Source organism: Panthera tigris, chromosome B4, assembly GCF_018350195.1.
Source record: "Panthera tigris isolate Pti1 chromosome B4, P.tigris_Pti1_mat1.1, whole genome shotgun sequence".
In the NCBI taxonomy this organism is placed as follows: Eukaryota; Metazoa; Chordata; class Mammalia; order Carnivora; family Felidae; genus Panthera; species Panthera tigris.
This window is the reverse complement of record NC_056666.1, coordinates 48,253,142-48,273,964: the sequence shown is the minus strand read 5'-3', so window position 1 is coordinate 48,273,964 and position 20,823 is coordinate 48,253,142. Positions and strand designations below refer to the sequence as shown.

The following is a 20,823-nucleotide window of genomic DNA, read 5'->3' as shown; positions in this document are numbered from 1 at the left end:
GATCATGTAAGGAGAATGTAAAGCTTTTGGCACTTTGTCAAATATATAACTATAAATTTCAATTGGATTCGGTATTTATACCGCTCCTAGCATCTCTTAGCTTCCAATCCGGCCTGGTTTTCATTCCAGCCGTTTATTAGCCTTGGACAAGTTATTTATCCTCTTTCAATTTCCTGTTGGGTAACATGGGGATAATTAAACATACCTCAGAGGGATGTTGTGAGCACCATTTGAAGTAAGGAATGGAAGACACGACGTAGCGATGCTTTCACACGCAAAGTTGTAACCTACAGGAGAGGTCCTTCTTCGAGAACCTAGAGGCCGGGAAGGACCCCGGGAAAGGGAAGCCAGCCTGGGATGCAGCACGCAGAAGGCGGATGTGTCTCCTCTGGGCTGGGAGGCGGCGTCGCGGGAGGTACCGGCCCAGGGCCCCAGTAGGGGGCGCCGACGCGCCGCACTGCAGCATCCTGGCGGCAGAGCGGCGGCCCCGGCCGGTCTGAGCTCGCGTCCTGCCGCAGTCCCTCGGCCGCTAGTCTGGGCGAGCGCGAGCGCAGAGACCCCCACCGGCCCGTCAGCACTTGCAGCCGCCGCCGCCGCCGCCGCCGCGGCTCCCACTGGCGATCGCAGCCGCGGGAACGCGAGCCCCAGGCTGGGCTGCGCAGCGTGGGAGGGCTTCGCGGGGACCGATTCCGAACTTGCAGGGGACCGCGGCTCTCCCGGGCCTGGAGAGTGTGAACAGGTGAGTGTCACGCACGTGCCCAGGTGGCTCTTATGGAACGACTTCCTGCACACCCTTGGGACTCCCGCCCCCGCCCCCCAAGGACGCGTGGCCTCTGGATCCGTCGTCCTGGTCGCCGGGTCTTCCCGGGGCGGCTTTGGGGTTCGCTGAGAGGGGAGATGTGAGCGCCGGCGCCCAGGGCTTGACAGCGCCCTCCGAGCTGAGACTGAGAATGCCCTTTTCATTTAGGCTGCATTTGCTCTCCAGGTTGAGAGCAAGTGACCTGCAGTCCCCATGGGCTTGTTGATCGTTCTAGGATACCTGTTGCTCTGGAGCAAAGCTATACCCGAGGTTGGGGGGGGGGGGGGGGTCTTGCACAATTATCCTCGTCGCTGTGGGTGCTGCGTTGCAAGATGAGGGAGAATTCCTGGTAGCGGGAGAAGGAAAACTTGATTTCAGAGCTAAAGAAGAGGATCTCATTCCTAAGACCAGAGTCCGCTTGCCTAAACAGCTGTGCTTTATTTTGATGATAGATACAGAAGTTAGAAAAACTATTACCTTATAAAGATGCTTGGTCCCCCCTACCCCACCCCATCCCCAAAGAGGAAGTAGAAGGCAAGGACCTTGATAATAATAGTCTTGGGAATGATTTATTATTAATGAAACCTTTATTGAAATAAATAAAACCAGGTTATTGGTGACCTAAATGTCACAGGTTTGACAGACTGGAAGCTCCTGGAAAGTGGCCACTTTTGTTTGTATGTGCTTAGCATAATTGTGGAATGATCAACAAATGTATTAATAATAGCATAGGATTTGGAGGCTAGCTTCTTTTTCTTCTTTCTAAGCCTTCTTTTAGTTCCTTTATGTTTAGGGGGAAAATCACTCTACCTTTAGTCTCCTAAATATCTAGGTGTGATTTTAGCTTTAGGAGTGATAGAAACTCAGAAGTTTTTTTGTCCTAGTAAAGCACTGTCCACAGAAAAAGGAAATGGCAACTTCTAGACCCTGCCAGTATATTTCTATACAACAACATTAAGACAAACGTTTTTAGGTCCATGTCATGGAAGGTCTGGAATTATAAATTATTTTGAACATCAGAAGTTGGCAAAAGATCACTTAATACACCAATTTACACATTTGTCTTTGTTTTATATTTTTGTCAAATGTAACTTTTCACATTTTTATGTGAAAACCAAAATGTCGAAACATACATGTCAGTTTGCATCTTCTTTAAGTGATCTTCCTAAATAATAGGTTGATAGTCAGCAGCTGTATCCTTATAAGTGAAAAAAATTAACCTACACAATTTTTTGTGTGCAATTCCTATATCTCTGAGGTCATTTGGGAGTTAATGAAGTATTTGACTTCTATATTTTTTAGAAATCACATTTGATGACTACTTTCATGTGATGTATAAATAAGATAGATAATTACTTAGAATTTATGTGCATGGAAATGAACAGTTTTGCATGAAATAACAAATCATTGTTTATACAGACCCTTGCTCGGTCTGTGTTTCAAAGAAATGCTTGCCATTCTTATGTAGAATTTATACAGTTATATATCTGCAGATATTATGCTTTTGTGATGCTTCTGTGATGAAGCACTGAACTTTAAACATAAGGCTTTTCCTTAATGAATGCATATAAAATGACAAATAAGGAAATTCTTTTATCTTTAGCCAAAAGTATGGACTTAGACACATTGCAGATGTTAAAGCTTCTGGTTTTTTGTGCTGTTATTAATGATTACAGAGAAATTTTGTTTGTTATTGGGGATGAAGTAAACAATAGCTAATGTTAATGTTGACCTTTTTATCCCTCAGAGGAAGCTCTGGTCCTTTGGAAATCAGCAAATACAAACTTTGTTGGGTGCAAGGCTAGGATGCATGATGAAGAAGGCAATTACACTCTCATGCCGTCGTAGAAATACTTTTCCAGAAGGAGTTTCACTTCTTTCTTTCTCTTGAGAAGCTCTTTTGAAAAGCTGTAGATGACAAAATGCTGCCAGGAGCAGTTTACACGTTTAGGTAACCGATTTGTGTTGCAAAAATATCTTTGCAGACTGACAGAGTGGATGAAATGAATGAATCACTAACGTGATTAAGTTTAACAAGGATGAAAGTTAAGTCATGTTTAAGTTTAAGACACTGATTGCAGGAGTTCCGAATGAAGGAGTCTGCAGTTCTTGTGAAAGATGTGAATCTTGCTGACAGTGGCTGTACAACCACAGTGCCGGATACAGAATTGGGAGAATCTCAGTGAACTTTTGCGAGGTCGGCTTGTCAAGTCATGTCGCAAGTAGTGGATGGATGGAAGGCCATGTTTTTAGTGATGAAATGGCAAGTGCCAGCAAAGTGCATGTGGCGAAGAGAGAAGGCAAGAGTCAGAGAAAAAAACAAACGAGACCATGCATCTTATGAAGAACAAGGGAAGATGCCAGGTCTCATTTTCCTAGAAAATAGTCACCTAGGATGGGGCAGAGGGTCCTAATAGTTGCTGGGCTGCTTGAAAGGTTCTGAGTAAATGTAAACAAAAAGTTGACTTTCTGTCCATTGACCATCTCTGACCCCAGGTATTTGAAAGTGTTCAGTCGGACACAAGATGGTTGTCTGATCTCAAGGAAGGATTCCTGACATGGCTAGAGGATTCCTTTGGTTGACCCCAAGGCTCTTTCCAACTTTACATTTCCATGATACCAAGAACCTAGGTGTCATTCCGAAAGCACCCATCTATATAAAATGTACTTACATTGTATATAATATCATTTCCTAAGGGTTAGGATGGTACCATAAACTAATTTACTTAAGATTGTCTTAGAAAAGGAATCAAAAGTTGAGGAATGGCATTTCTCTTTTGTGTGCCAATGGTATTGTGCCCAGAAATATATAAAAATATTAACTGGATATTATATATCAGTTCCTGGAACATGTGTATCTGTCACATGACTCAATCATGTGATCTAGTGTGAACTGAGCTAAAATTTAACCTTGAAGTGCAAATTCAATAATTACAACAGGATTGACTAATATGAGTGTATATTATTCAGCCCTAAGGAAAATAAAAGAGTTCCAAATGTGATTCCCCCATTATGTGGATTGTGTCTTGGGTATTTATAGACACATGGTAAATACATGTATTCACACACATCAAGTATTTGTTATCAGTTATTGACCAAAAAACAATGCCTTCATTAAAAATGTCTCAGGTTATGCTATTGTGTCTGAAAATGTATATGTTTTAGAACCAAAGAGATCTAAATTCAGGTCTTGAATCTATCGTTTATTAGTTGACTAGTTTGCAGTCAGTTGCTATATCCCTCTCACAGGATTGCGATGGAGATCACAATGGAAAATGCTGATAAAGTGAACGGTAGCTGGCATGTAGGAAATGCTTAATAAACACTAAGCCCTCTCTCCAGTCGCTTATGAATTCCCAAATCTCTTTTTTTCAAGGATTGCAGATTTACAATGATATGGTGAATCCAAAGGCGGGAACCGAAAAGATTTTCTCAGCTCTTTAGTTGGAACGACAGTGAATTATCTACCAACACCCAGCATGGCTAAAAGTGCAGAGGTCAAACTGGCAATATTTGGGAGAGCAGGTGTGGGCAAGTCAGGTAAGTTTTTTGATGTGGTTGTTGCAGTGTCTATGCACGCGCACGAACGCATGTGTCTGTGATACTGCCTCCTGAGATTGGACAGGAGGGTGGTCGGCATTTCTCGTAGTCTCATGTGTTGCTCTTTTAGGTGAAGTCTCTTTCTCTTTATCTAGAACTTTCATTTTGCGTAACAAGTTTTATGTACTTTTTTGCTTATTTATGATGAAGTAGCTCGGCTGATAATACACGAGGCAAGGGAGGTATCACAGGTCGTGGTATTCTGAGGAAAGGTATAAAACCTCCAAAGAAATCAGATTGTGGAAATGAAAAAGTACGTATTTTCTCTTCTTTCTCTGTACAAGATCGGGAGGGGCCAATTTTATATCTCATTCATCTTGATATTTGCAGCAACCAGCCCAATGTGAAGCATGTGTTGGATGCTAAACACATGCTTGTTGAATGAATATATCTTTTCAAGAAACAGAACTGCATTACTATCCGACACTTTTAAAATGGGGCAAAAGGGGCGCCTGGGTGGCTCAGTCGGTTAAGCGGCTGACTTCGGCTCAGGTTATGATCTCGCGGTCCGTGTGTTCGAGCCCTGCGTCGGGCTCTGTGCTGACAGCTCAGAGCCTGGATCCTGTTTTGGATTCTGTGTCTCCCTCTCTCTGACCCTCCCCTGTTCATGCTCTGTCTCTCCCTGTCTCAAAAATAAATAAAAAACGTTTAAAAAAAATAAATAAAATAAAATGGGGGAAAAAATTTAGAAGGCATGACCTCAAGCAAGACAGCTATGGCCACCAGTGCCTCTGGAGTGAATTTAAATGATCGTATTGTGGCTTACACTAGTAATTCAGAGACTTTTTTTTTTTTTATTCCTTACATGAGAAAAGACTTAGACCTTTAAGATTCAGGGTGAAATGGTGGATGTGAAAATGCATCTAATCCAATTTGAAAATGTATCTCAGATTTCATAATTAAAGAACAATGCTGAAGTAGATGTTGCTAAAATGTAAAGGCAACATGGCTTTTCAGATCATGCTGTCTTGATCTCTTACTGGAGGAAAGAACCATAATTGACTTTGCACACGGAGCTCTTGGTTTTCAGGAAATGACTCCCAACAGATATCTAGTAGGAGCGTATTTGTAGAGGGAGAGCCATTTGGGTTGTCCAATACAATAGGTAATCCACATAATCTTAAATAAACAAACATAAATAGCTTTTAATTCTGTGACCAGTCTCCCTTTCCTAACTGGCTCTCTGGTTTAATTTCAGCAGTAAATCTTCCCTATTCTAAGTCTTTCTCTCTCTTTCTTTTTCTTTTAATTTTTTAAGAGTGCTCTTTTCTGCCATCACCCTTTCTTCTTGCTGCTGACTTTTGCCTCTGGCAGAAACCAAGCAAAGAAAATAGATAGTTGGCAAGGCTTAAAAACTGCCAGCCTTCACAAGATTGAAGATAGTTGAACTCCTCCCCATTAATCTCCTCAGTGTTTTCCAATGGCGTGAGAACCTAATTTCCGTAGCTGGTAGAAAGCTCTGGAGAATGAGGAAGCTGTTCCAGTGAGTGGAGGATGAAGGGAAGGGAGTCTGTGGGAAGGCGAGAGCTGCCAACAATAGCTTGCCTAAGTCCTTCGTGAGTGAAGGGTCTAGGCCTGGGGCTGCCTATTTATTACTCATTCATTCAAAACTTACTAGAGGCAGTAAAAGAAGGGAAGTTTTAGAACTCCTTTTATTTATCAAAATAAACTCCACATGGTTGGAAAAGTTAAGCAAAAAATTAAAATTTGGTTGAGAAACTAGCTAGCTGTATGTGTAGCCATCCCCTTCTCATCTATACTGTCTGAGGGCAAGCACTGGACATCTTTCTTTCTTCTTTCTTTCACCTCTCATTCATTGCTTAAAACATGGCAATCTTCCACTGCAATCATGCTTCCGAAACTGCTTTTGCTAAGGTCACCACTAATCAATAGCCACCAAATCTAATGAACATTTCCCGGTTCTGGTCTTCTTAGAACTCTTCCTGCCATTCAACACAACCACTTATTCTTTCTTAAAACTCCTTCTGTCTCAGGCTGTCATGACCTCACACTTCTTGGGTTTCGTTCTACCTCTTCGTTGTCCCTAACCAACTGCCTTCCTAGGCTGCTGTTCATCAGCCCGCCTCTCAGAAACCTCAAGGTCCTGCATCCCCACCTCTTATCTTCTTGCTCCATACATTCTCCATAGAGGCAATTCCTCACCCACATAGTTGAAGATAACACCTCCATACACAATCCAAATTCTGCTGACCTTGGTTTTATTTTATGTCAAGTGCAGAAGCTGGACTTGTTCACTAAGTTCCTTTCTAACTCTAAAGTCCTGTGATTCTTAATGCATGTTCTTTGAACTGGTTTCTCCATCCACCTTGTATACATTCTGCCATTTGTATTTATTTTCATGTAGGTGAAAATGAGAGTGATAGACTTACATGCCTTAAACAATTGCCCTTTTGTCTGTCATCTATACACAGTGTTTCCCTATTTCAACATTTAGACTGTTTTTCCTGGGACCTGGTAACCACACGTCACATTTAAAAGGTGGTACTAATTTGACTTGTGCATGGGAGACAGTACTGAGACCTTTTCTCACAGTTCAGTGATAACAGTTACAGAGTGCTTTGTATTCATCAACTCTGGAATCTGACTGTAGCAATGTTAAACTCACGTTTATTCTAATTTTTTGGTAACGTGAATGTCTGATGTCTCTGCCTAGTTGTTGTACCACATGGTCACTTTTCTATTATAGTCTGTATCATTCTTAGAAGTTGTTTTTTAAGTCTGTAAGACGTTATGCCTGCTAGAATGTCACAGCAGCTTCTTATTTTCTCAGATGCCTCCCCACAAATGGTCATGATCTTCCCATGGGCTCAATGATCTGTTTCTTTCCAGACACCCAGCAGGGGAAGGATTCTTAGGGGAGCCAGCTTGCGATCTTGGAAGGGTAGAAATAGAGCATCTCTGATTTGACTTGGGTCTGTGTTCATTGCATCAGAGGCTTCAAGTCTTACCTGTACTATCTACTTCTCCCCATACTCACTACCAAGTTAGAATTTGGGATAAGCAAGACATGTTGTCTACTTGCTAATCGACAAGTCAGGTTTGACTTCCAATTCTATACTTTATCATCGGGGTGAACATGGCAACTTTGGCAAGTTAAGTCCCTCAACTATAAAAAGGATATAATAGTGCCAATCTCAAAGAGTCATTGTTAGAATTGAATGAGTCATTACATGCAAATCTTTTAGAACAGCACCTGGCACATAGTAAGTGCTCCAGTATTAGCTTATAATATTATAGCTTTTCGAGGCATACTGATTTTAATTTGTTAAGTTTTCTAGAGAAAACATACTGTCGAAGATGCATTTTCATTCAAGTGGGTATTTTGGTTTTCAGTAAAAGTCGGAAAGCGTATAAGACAGGAACTCTATGTTGCTACTCTGCACACCCTACACACACACACACACACACACACACACAACTTCTCTGTCTCTTTCTCTTTTTTTAATGTTTATTTATTCTTGAAAGAGAGGGAGAAAGCATGCAAGTGGGGGAGGGGCAGAGAGAGACAGAGGATCCAGAAGTGACTCTGTCACTAACAGCAGCAAGCGTGATGTGGGGCTGGACTCAGGAGCCATGAGATCATGATCTGAGCTGAAGTTGGATGCTTAACCCACTGAGCCACCCGGATGCCGGTGTCTCTTTCTCTTGAATTCAGAGTCTGGCTAATGTCAGTTACAGTTTGACTACTGGTGATCATAACTCTACTTCTTGTGTCTTATATCTTGGAAGAACAGCCAAAAATATGTTTGTGTCATCAATAAATTTACACCTTAAATTTGAAAGTACTTCTGGTATGTGGTAGGCAGCTTCCTAAGCCCAGGTAATGGATAGGCCCTCTATGTTTAAAACAGAATTTGACCTTAACCAGAACTTTTTGGTTGACAGTTTGACCGTAGAAGTATTAGCACAGGCAAAATTTAGTAATTTGTTAATTACTAAGGAGAACTGATAAAACGTGAGGAGTGTGTGTGTGTGTGTGTGTGTGTGTGTGTGTGTGTATTTTTATATACAGAGTATATACATGCTCTGGTATTGGGAGGATTCTTTTCTCTTCCGTCTGATTTTACCTTGCAGTTCTGAGAGCTTGCTTGCCGGTTCACCATGGTGAGCACTGTGGGGGATGATGCAGATGGCAGAGGGTCCTTTTCCCAGCCCATTGTATCTTCTCTTACCCCAGCAGGGTAGACATGCCCCTTCACTGGCTGAGGGTAGAGCTCTAATAACATGGCATGTGGGACATAGATTTCTTCACTTGTGTGTGTCAGCCTATAATTTGATGGGCTCCGAGTGATCAAAGCAGTAATGGCTGCCATAAAACCTAGAATGCACACCATATTTACTTAAATGCTTCCTGGATTCATATTATTCAAATTCATAGTAAGTGTGGGAGGAGCTGAGAGAAAAACAACAAAAATTTTAAATTTAGTTTCACAGTTGACATTCTCATTTTAGAATTGAAATATTGTGTGCCGTAGCTAAATATATTTCCTGAAAGGGCTAGCCTCAAATTGAGTAATGCTATCCTCTAATTCAAAAGCCACTTGGGGCACTCATCCGTGAAGGCTTAAGTTCGGAGATTCAGATTGCTGGGCTATAAATTGAGTGCTAAACACAAACGAGCTTGTGATATATTTTTCCTTGGCACAAAGAGAAGTGATCTATTTTTCCCTCTTTTTCCTTGTTTCCTTGTTCTTGTTTGCTCCTCTCTGTCTCTCAATTATAAAAAAAATTTTCGAAAAACTTTTTTCATTTTATTTTTCAGTGGGGCAAGGATAATTCTGATTTTAAATATGACTCTTCCAGAAAGTACCAAATACCGCTTTAACATAATATGTACGCTTTACGGCTGGGGTATGTTCATGAGATGTCACATGCGTTAAATGAAAACAGCAATATCAATAGCATCTTGGCTAGGTCAGTTTCCTTATGCTATAGAACCTACCTTTTGCATTTTAGAACCTTTTCTCTGTATGTAGCTATAATGCCAGTTCGTTCCCTTCATTCATACTTAATGGTGTAGTATGATGCTTTTTGAACGTTGTGCTCAAAGTACTTTTAAAAGAAGAAAGGGTGCCTGGGTGGCTGTCAGTTAAGCATCTGACTTGGGCTCAGGTCATTATCTTACACTTCGTGGATTCAAGCCTCGTATCAGGCTCTGTGCTGACAGCTCAGAGCCTGGAGCCTGCTTTGGATTTTGTGTCTCCCTCTCTCTCTGCCCTTCCCCTGCTCGTGCTCTCTCTCCGTCTCTCAAAAATGAATAAACATTAAAAAAAAATAAAAAATAAATAAAAGAGGAAGAGAAAGATCTGGGCGATTTGGAGTATGTAAGCATCTCATGACAATCATGTAATTATTTTGCGTGCTTTATAAATTACACAAAATATATGCAAAATTCAATGTTGCTCCATAATATATCCATGTTTGTTTGAATATAAAAATGATACCCCCCACCAAACAGTGACCAAAGTGGACTCCCTGGGAGGATAGAGCAAGTTGATCTGTGGCTTCAATAACACGTAAGCTCCAGGTCCAATATGAAAACCACAAGTCTAGGAAATGACCTCGGCTGTGCATGTCACATGAAAGTGAGCGACCACTGAGAATGGTCCTGTCCCACATTTTTTACTTATTTAAGTTCTCAACCAGCTCTTCAAGTTCTTGGTCACTCTTGTTTTAAAATTGTATAATCTTGATGGTAAATTTTCTTTAAAAATTTGTCTAAACAAGAAGAGGGACAGATTATGTTTCGGGTTGGTGCAAACACAAGTGTGTGTACATGAACACTAGACACAAGGGTATATACGTGTGTGTGTGCATGTGCATACCAAAAAGCCTTTCCTAGGTGGTTCTTGAATTTGAAAGATTGCCAGAAATGAGGTCCATTGGTTCCTTGTTTAGTTGGTGGTTAGAGAAATAATTGTTTTTTATTTTATCTTATAATTTTTTTAACATGAAATTTATTGTCAAATTGGTTTCCATGCAACGCCCAGTGCTCATCCCAACAGGTGCCCTCCTCAATGTCCATCACCCACCCTCCCTTCCTTCCCACCCCTGAAATAAGTGTTTTTTAAAGGACTGGGCCCACAGGAGGAAGTTGGCATTGAGACAAGTTTGGATGAGGCTAGAAAACTAGCTGTTTTCCTGCCATGAATGTAATCATATGGTTACCTTGGCTTTCAAGCATTTATACTTCCTTTATTTGCAAAGATAGAAAAGCGAGAAGAGACAATCAGCCTAGATGAGTTGATTTTCATTTGTTTCTTCCACCCCAAGAGGAACAAAAGGGTATTTTCAAATCCCAGGTGTATACCTGTTGGATATGTGTAAAAGTCATACCTCTGTGCAAGCTGTAAGTCACGATGACCTTTATTGTACACCCAGAAAGAAAAAGCAAGGATGAGGAGTGGTGAGGGCTTAGATAAAGAAAAGAAAAGAAAACATGAAAAGGAAAGAAAAAATTAAAAGCAAAATCAGTTGTTAACGGGTGGGTGGCTAAACATGTTGTAGGTTGGCAATGACCAATTCTTAGACTTTTCCTAAGGAAAATATAATTAGGCAAGAAACAATACTGGCAAAACAAAACAAAATAAAAAAATCAAGACCTGGTTTTCAAAGCCAAAAGGGCATATCTCTGTCCTTTCTTTTTTCTATTGGAATATATTATTAAAATTTGGGTATCCTTTATTTTTAACTGACAGGTAATTTACTCATCAAAATAGTTTCCTGTAGTTAATTGTCAGTTGTTGTTTGGTTCCATTTTTGTTTTCTTGGCAACTGACAAGGACTAACTTTAAGGAAAGGGAGTGAAGAAAATTGTAAATCATCCATGTAATTCCCCTTTTTATTCCTGGTATTTCTCCAACTTATGGGTTTAGGGAAATCAGCCAAATTTTCAAAGTGGTACTGTCCTTGAAGCCAAAATTCCAGTGCAAACGCATCTCTGTTGCTACAGCTGCCTTTGAAAATTGATGTGGTTTCAGAAAAACAGCCATAATTTCTTCCATCCCATTAAAAATGAAAGCAGTTACATTATAGAGACAGAGCAGTCTGAAAAGGTAATTTCAGCATGGATTAAGCAAATACGTAAAGCTCCTGTATATACATATGAGAGAGAGGTTGTTACATAGATCACCCAACTTCTTGGTGCACAGCCAAGTCTAGAGTCCCTAGTTTATGACTCTTGCAAGTTTGCAAATAAATGTGTTCATTTGGTATCACACCATTCTTTTCCACATTCTTTGGAACACCTTATGTTCGGAAATGAGATGATTGTTAGGATTTTATAAAATGAACCTTGTTAAAACCTGGTGAATTTTGTGTTTATAAGAAACTTTCAGTTATCAATAAATAACCAGTGCATAGCAAAGCCTTCTGGGACTCCTGGGTGTGTTACCAATCAGTATGGCCACCTGTATTCTTAACAATCGTATATGTAAGAAAGTTCCTCTGTAATATAGTATTTCGTTTCTTATAGCATTGGATCAAGTGTAAGAAAACTGATGAGTCATCCTCTGCTAAAGAATAAATTTCTCATTGTTATCAAAAGAATATTTTACACTATGTCCTGTCAATATGATCTAATTATTTTTATTTTTTTAAAATTTTTTTTAACGTTGATTTATTTTTGAGACAGAGAGAGACAGAGCATGAACAGGGGAGGGGCAGAGAGAGAGGGAGACACAGAATCTGAAATGGGCACCAGGCTCTGAGCTGTCAGCACAGAACCCGACGCGGGGCTCGAACTTACAGACCATGATATCATGACCTGAGCCGAAGTCGGACGCTTAACGGACTGAGCCACCCAGGCACCCCTGATCTAATTATTTTTAAAAAGGCACTCAACTCTACTGACTGAAAGGATTGGGTTTAAACTTCAGCTTCATCCTGCTCATGTCTTTTATTATTCATCTGTCAAATGAAATATACATTTGCTTGCTTATTGATTGATTGATATAACAAGGCAGGTAGGATAGGCTTTGAAGGTACTTTGAAAAATCACAAGTGTGATCTGAATTTGGTCTTAATCCAGTGATGCTCTTGTTATCAAAGTCCATGCAGTTCTTCCTCTATGATCCTTAACATTTCTGTTTGGACAAGCAGTATGGTGAATTCTCTAGCTGTCCATTGCTGGAGGCCACACGAACATGCTCCATTCAGCAGTTGACTGTTAATGTTTCTCCACCAACTACATAACATTACAGACTATTCAGATGTAGCAGTTTCTATGCCTTAAGTAACTTGCCCTTTCAAATATGTGAAATGAGTAAGTACTGAGTTGAGATTTTTTAAAGATCGGTATGTAAGAAGTCAAGATGGGAGGAGAGCTTAAGAAAATAATTCAGACTTATGCCTTATTGGAGAAGGAAGCATAACATGTTATAGAATTTTTTTTGAATATCGAATCTTATCCTTATTAAAGGATAAAAGTTTAAATATTTTGGTAGAAAGGTTTCTCAAATAATATATAAATATATGTATCTCCATATTTCCTTTTAATCTTAAAGTACATTTTTACTCATTCATTCAGTCATTCATCCAGCAAAATCCATTCAAAAATCCAGATTTTTGAATATCGAATCTTATCCTTATTAAAGGATAAAAGTTTAAATATTTTGGTAGAAAGGTTTCTCAAATAATATATAAATATATGTATCTCCATATTTCCTTTTAATCTTAAAGTATATTTTTACTCATTCATTCAGTCATTCATCCAGCAAACATCTGTTGAGTCAACTTTGTGTTCTAGAGTATTTGTACATGGTATAGGATACATCTACATTCCCAAAAGGGAGAACAGTAGATATATCTGCTCATCATTATATCCCTAGACCCTCACACAGTATTTGACACAGACTGGATCGTCAATAAAATGAACAAATTGACACGTATAGAAGACTACGTGTTCTATACATGGTTTATAATTTTACTGAAAGGCATATGTTTTAATGGTGTCCTTGTTATAACCAAAGTAGTTTCTTCACGTGCACTTGAAAATCTCCAGTGATAGGAACTCAGTATGATTAGACGTAGACTATTTTTCCCTTGGACAGCTGTCAGTCAGTGTTCCAGAGAAACAGAACCAATAGGACAAGAGCATACACATACACCCATACACCATTTATGTATGTATGTATGTATGTATGTATGTATGTTGGCAAGACTGAAATCTGTAGAGCAAGCTAGCAGGCTGGAAACTCAGGCAGGAGTTAATGTTGCAGTCTTGTGGCAGAATTTCTTTCACCCTGGAAGCCTTGGTTTTTGCACTAATGGCCTTCCAGTAATTGAATGAGGCCCACCCACGTTATTAAAGCTAATCTCCTTAAGGTCAACTGACTGTAGATGTTAACCACATCTACGAAATACCTTCACAGTTACTCCTAAGGTAATGTTTGATTAAATAACTGGGCACTGCTTTGGGCCAGCCAAATTGGCACATGAAACTATCACAACAGCTCTTCCTGTTTGTTACTTTACCTTTGGAGCCAAAAGGGGTTCATTAGCTTCTACTTGTTGACTTTAAGCTTACTCTCAGAGTGACAGGAGACATTTTAAATCCCTCTTCCATCTGACAGCCCTTAACACATTTGCAGATAACTAGCGTGCCTGGACCCATGCTGGCTTTTCTCTTCCACAGTCTGGTTCCTCTTAGTTCCTTCATTTGCCCTACAGAGTGTGGCTTCTAATCCCAGCACCATACCGGCGGTTCCACTTGATCTGTGCACTCCAGAAAGTGTGGGGGCTGGAAGCGAATGCAGACATGTCAGATGTGGGACCTCCAGGCCAGATCAGAGCAGGACTGTGAATCTGTGACTGCCTACCCTGCTTTTGCTAAGACATCCTAGGTCATTTGTTGCTTTCCGCGTGACCGTGGATGTAGTGTTGGCTCATGGGGACATTACTGCAAATGAAGTTGTCTTTTTAAAAAATATGTGCTGTTGCTGAGTGAAATCTTCCCAAACCTATAGTTTGCGTATGGTTAACCCAGGTGTAGAAGTTTATTTTCATCCTCTTAAATATGGTTTTGTTAGATTTAATCTATTCTGGCCTGTCGGGAGAATTTGAGTCTAGTATATGTATCATTCTTCTCTATTTTCTGTCATCTAGAAATATGTTGGTCTTGGAACATTATGGGCCCTTGCTGCTCTGCTTGAATCATAGAATTTTCCACTTTGGTATTATTTAGCTCATTGAAATGATTGAGAATCCCAGGGAGTTCTTTGGATAATTTACAGCCAGTAAAGAAAAACAAAGATATGGGGACATTACCAGCATATCACATTATTTCCATGTTCATTAAATGAATTCTGTTAAGATTTGCCTTAAAAAGGGTGATCTGGGAGGAAGTCTTACAGTGATGATCCCTCATTTAGTATTTTGTTTAGCATTTCTTATTTCTGTCTCACATTCTTAAGATTCAAGGTACATAGCTCTATAAAGTGCATACCAGTGATCAATTTTTATTGGTCCAGATATCTATTCGATACAGAAAGTTGTTTTTCAGAGACCCATCCAGGATCTGTATGTACATTTCTGTACTGAAGTGGCTGAATTTATGTGCTTCGGGACTGCTGCTGCAAATCACAACTGAGTTTGGGAAGAGATTTTCTTCACTGGATTATACCAGTAGATATCAAACTTTAGCCTACCCCAGAATCACAGGGAGAGCTTGTTAACACACATGTTTCAGGACCCCATCCTCACAGGTTCTGGTTCGGTGGTCTGTAGTAGAGCCAGAGAATTTGTATTTCTGATTTCTAACACGTTCCCACATGATGCTAATGATGCTGGTCTGGGGACCACATTTTGGGAACCATTGTATTAAGTTTGCTAAGGACTTAATTTCCATTTGAAATAGGTGCTTTCAGCTTTGCAAATGCACATAGCTCTTCTCCAACAGCTTGTAAGAAACACTGAGTGTCAGGCATTGTGATGAGTACTGGTGATACAATGGTAAATAAGACAGATGGGCTGTCTGCCCTCATGAGGCTAACATCTATATTGGAGTGGATTAAGTGAGCCAAAAATACTCTATGGGGCAGAGCAAATGTGAGGTTTTCTGAGGTTCCTTACAATTCAAATTTTTCACTCCCATGGTCTGGTAACTTTTGTTAAAAAAAAAATGTATGTCTTAACAACTGCAACATGCTGGGCTTTGGTTTTAAGATGAGATGTTTGGCAATGGTAGGTGTGGATTGAGCTAAATAAACTGCAGTGTTAAGTGTCTGAGAATTAAACGTTTAACCTAAGACCATGGTACCAAATTTTCTACTGAGAGAAACTAAGCAGACCACATAGGAATTGAACCCATAACTTTGAACTTTTAATTAACACCAAGCTCCACTTTATCAAGTTAAGGCTAATATAGAACCAAATTAAAGAAAGGAAGTTGTTCTTTTGGAACAATGATTTGGAAAAATGATTTTAAATTGCTCTTTTGTGTTGTCATATATAAAACTTATGCATGGTGTGTAGACAGAACTGTAGTATTGAGAAAAGTTCATAAGTTTCCACTGTTGGGGGGTAAAAAGATATCTTTTTCTCAATGATGCATTTCCTGGTTTTAAAAATACATGAAAAAGGTGTCTTTTGTTTTATGTGACTGGGCAGTAATTTAAGAGGCGAGGCCAAAAATTTAAAAAGCAAGAATAAAAAATTGTGAATATTTATTTGTCTGAAAAGTATTTGACTTTTTTGTGCATTAAGAATCCCATAAATTACAACTAAATCTAACAACTGAGCCAGCTTCCTAGTCATTTGGCAACACTTGTTGACTTAGAGGTTTTAAAGGAAGACTCAACCACGCATGGTAGTATGAGTAATGGTTATCTGTTCCAATGTCTGGGACATTTTTCCATTCAAGATATTTTATATCTTGAATTTATTTTTCTACACTGTCCCAAAAGAGGTGAAATCAGGAGCATAGCAACCATGAGTCTGAATATCCTTGAGTCTTCCAATTTAACCCATGATTTCTTATGTCTCTCATTTACCAATTTATAAATGTTTATGACATTACTGTTATGTTCCCAACTCTTCTACTGTCTCTATTCTCCCATCAATAATGTCAATATTTGTGGGGGAAGTCCAGAGAACTATATTATTGGCCTTTTTTTAAGGGACCTTGGTGTTTTGTTGGACATTTACGACTTACAATTAGAAATCACCTAGTGATAGTTTATGTTCCAGCAGGATGATTGATTTTTACAAATTTGTATCTTGAAATATTTTTTAAAAAATTGCCAGAGTTACCAAACAGTACAGAGAGTCCTTGTGTACTCATCACCTAGCTTTTCCCAGTGATAACATTTTACATAACCACAATACATTGTCAAAACCAAGAAATTAACATGGACACAATATCAGTTGCATGGCATGGATACAACTAGGTTATAGATCTTAAAATGATTGATATTTGACTCAATTCAGGCTCAGGACCCATTTGGAAAGACAATTGGGAAGGATATCGAGGGAGAGCCTTTGAGAAAGGACAGAGCTCTTCATGAGTTTTCAAAACGTGAAATCTGATAAATTACTTATTATCAGAAATGTATACATTGAATATGTACAATTTAGCAAGTAGGTCATACATAAGATGTTCTAGCAGTTTAGTTTAGGCCATAAATGCTGTAGGAATTGAGGAGAGTAAGAGAAATCAGTGGGAAATACTTGGGGAGACCTTGAGGGAGGCAGTGACACTAAAATCCTGTCAGTTCAGTGGGATTTTTATGGTGAGGAACGGAACAACTTCCCTCTTGTTTCTTATCTTTCAAAATTATGATGTTTTCCTCATACCAGTTCACATATGTCATCAATGTTGGGGAAAGGACAACAAAGTGAAAAAAGAGAGATAGGAACTGAATGAAAGCTGGGAAGGGAGAAGAGCTTTCGAAATCTTGCTGATTCCGTCCCAGGAAAGGTCCTTTTAAAGGTGCCTGGAACTAGCTCAGCAGTCCTCATTTCCCTTTAGCGCCAGGAACACAGGCTTGGAGCCCAAAAGATCATTTACTAACTGTATGTAGGGTTGGCTTCTTAACTTTGGAGAGCCCAGTTTCCTCTTCAGTGAAATGCAAATGATAATAACCATCTTATCTGAAAGCTGTTGTGCACCAAAAACAAATGAGATGTAATTGTTATGCCCAGAATTCGTGATCCCCAAAGACCACCAGGGAGCCGAGTCTGATGCAAAAGCAAAAAAGCCTTTATTTGAGCTAGCTCGAGCTCAATCCCCTACCTGCACCGACGCAGCGGTGAGATACCGGGGAGAGAGAGCGAGTTTCAAAAGGACAAAGGTTTTATTGGGGCCTAGGGGCAGTTGGTGAGGTAATGGCTGTGGCCTCAGCCGTTTGGCTGGGGAAGGGTCCGAGTCCTGTTAGGGGGGGTCAAGGTGAAGGACACAGAACAAGATGGAGTTGGCTGGCGTAGCCCCGCCCTTTCAGTAATAATAGCAATCCTAGTAACTAGCTAATGCTTCTAGCGTTGATTATAGGCCAACCACTGTTACAGGACACAACACACTCGAACCCAAATAATTATCACAGTACCTCGATAAATTTGGCCCAATTATTATCTCTTCTTTACAGACAGGGAGTTTGAGTTCCCAAAGAGGAAGTAACTTGCACAGGGTCCTACAGTTAGTGACTGGATTCGGGCAGAGCTAGGATTCAAACCCAGCAGTTGGCCTCCACTGTCTGTCCTTCTATCCACAGTACTCTGAAAATTTTTAACAAAACACCAGGCACAAGGCTAGAAATACTCCACAAGTGTTATCTTCCTCTCTCTCCCCTTGTCTTCTCTTCCTCATTACTTAGGAATACTCATTTGGTTTAATCAGTATCTATGAAAAGTACTTTACTTCACTAGATCCATTACTAGAGAAAAATGAGGAACCAGGAGAGAGAAGATGGTGATTAACTAAGAGATCTTATAGCCTTATATTATATTTTTATTCAGTTGAACTTTAAAAATAATATTTCTATCCCAAACTCTGCCTATGATTTCATGCTAAAACCTCTTATTTGGCTTTTGAGGCCCCACAGTATGTGAAGGAGGTGTTAAGGGAGGAAGATGGAAAGTATAAAGAAAGACGGATGAGCCTAACATTGAATATGTGAAAAATGTGAAGTGTGTTAAATATCCTCAGTGGGAAGGGAGGATACATTAATAATTTGACCTGGAAGAGCCCCAGAAGCAAAACTCAGAAGCTATTTAAAAACGTGAAAGTCCTAGCATGTCAAAATTAAGGAAAATATATAGTCAAAGTTTTTAAATGATGTTATGTGTTAAAAATACTGGATTGCAGAGATTTTCTTCATTATTTATCACAATAGGAGAGTGGTTTTTTTCTTCTTCACTGAAATACAAGATGTTCTTGTGAACCAAATAGCTGGAAGAATCAGGCTCCTACACAGGGCAAAATGCCAAGAGGCTTCAAACATTTTATGAGGGCAGATCGGGTAGGATTGGATCCCATCAGATAACTCGAGATCCTTTATCTAGATTGTGAATAATTCATGATTAATTATTGCTGAGATGTCTAAGTTAATAAATATTGTTCAAGTCTGTGACACTGCTTATAAATTCAAGGAACCACTATCATTTATTGTTGCCAATTATTTTTGATCCCATAATTAATTATTCAAAACTACATTATGGTGGTGCTATTTTGGATGAATAATTGGCATAAACAGCTGTGATGTCAAAATGGAAATTTTACATATAGTTTTTTCAGGTAATTGTTTCAGATTCAGTAAAAAGGAGGTTTTGTTCAGTACAAATTAAGAAATTCTCAAACCAGCCATCATGAGAAAACATGAGCTTTTGTAAATATGTTTTAAGGTATCATGAAGCAAGAGTTTTAAAAATTATCTTTTATTTATGCAATATTGCATTGCCATAGTTAGTAAGTAAACACTTCTATCTTGTTTGATCCCCTACAGAATATTCAATATAGACTCCCAAATTCCTTACTCTGTCTGCTCAGTCAAGTTTATTGTAAGTCCTATGCATGTTGTGTAGAGTTCTGATACAATTCACAGTATTCATATGTTTATATATAACATGTGATAGTTTGAATGACCCAAAATTTACTGTGATTTTATGACAGTGACAGGGTTGTGTTTTACTGAGGAACAAATGCAAAAATAAAGAAATAAATTTCCAAGAACTATCAAGTTTATTTTAATCTTAGAGTGCTTTTTCTATAAAGATGTATTGATAAAGGTGGAAACAAAACTGAATTTGTCAAACAAAGTTGAATTTGTCAAACTGAACTTTAAAGATACTGGACTAGCCATTCAGTTAAATTAGATAATTTTCAAATCTCCACTGTTATTTGATGAATGTGCATATGAGCATGTATGTATATGTGTACGTGTGTGTGTTCACTAAGAGTATTACTCCAAAAAACTCAAAACCTAAACCCTCTATGAACATTAGTGTTTTCTAGGTTTGAAACGTATGGAAAATGTTGAGATGCTAATGTGCTTAATATTTAGTTTCTACTTAGTCTCGTGTAGCTTTTTCCTCCATATGTGGCAAACGCTAGTCTAGAATATGGCAACATGAGAAAAACATGGGCTCTCTCTACTCTAGGAAAGAGAGCTGCAGACAGAATAGAAAGATAGAAATGGAACACAGTAGACATATTGGGGCATACAGAAACAAAACCAAACAAAGAACCCACTCATGGTCCTTTCAGTAAAAATTCATCAGAATGCCATCACCAAATGGAAACATTAGATAAAATATATTAACTATACAAACAGTAAGAACTCTGTTATTTTAAAACATTTATTTGCATTGGAAAAAGACTACCACATATTGCCACCCAGAGCCTCACCTGTAGCTGGTTTGTATGAGGTAGTTAATGAGGTTTGGGACTTTGAAACTGGTGAGATTAACATGAGATTTGGGACCATGAAGAGATACTGTAATGGACTGAGAATATTGAGGACCTTAGGATGGAGTGGATATATTTGCATATGGGACTCCCCTAGGGGGGCTGAGAGAGGAATGCAGTGGCAGAATACTGACCCCCAAAGATGCCCATGCCCTAATCCCAAGAACCTGTGAATATATTACTTTATATGGCAGAGGGGACATTGCAGATATGATTGAGATTATGAACCTTGACATGAGGAGATTGTTCTAGATTGTCCAAGTGAGCCCAGCCTAATCACATGATTCGTAAAAATTGAAGAACCTTTCCAGGCTGAGGTCAGAGGCTGAGGCCGGTGGAGATGTGACTAAGAAGGAATGGTCACAGAGGTGTAATGGTGCTGGCTTTGAGAACAGAGAAAGGGGACCATTGGCTAAAAAATGTGGGTCAACTCTGGAAACTGGAAAGGTGGGGAAATGGATTCTCTCTTAGAGCCTCCAGAGACACCCTAATGATGGTGTCAAAC

The 20,823-nt window shown here is 39.3% G+C and overlaps 1 protein-coding gene across 1 annotated transcript in view; it reads left to right on the top strand.

Moving 5' to 3' along the window:
* The first annotated feature begins 496 nt into the window (after positions 1-496).
* RERG (RAS like estrogen regulated growth inhibitor) overlaps positions 497-20,823 on the top strand; it is a 117,389-nt gene continuing 97,062 nt past the window's right edge. Inside the window, exons 1-2 of the mRNA XM_007082753.3 lie at positions 497-739; positions 4,176-4,339. Coding sequence (XP_007082815.1) covers positions 4,279-4,339 — 61 coding nt within the window. The 5' untranslated portion in view covers positions 497-739; positions 4,176-4,278. The remainder of the gene's footprint in view (positions 740-4,175; positions 4,340-20,823) is intronic.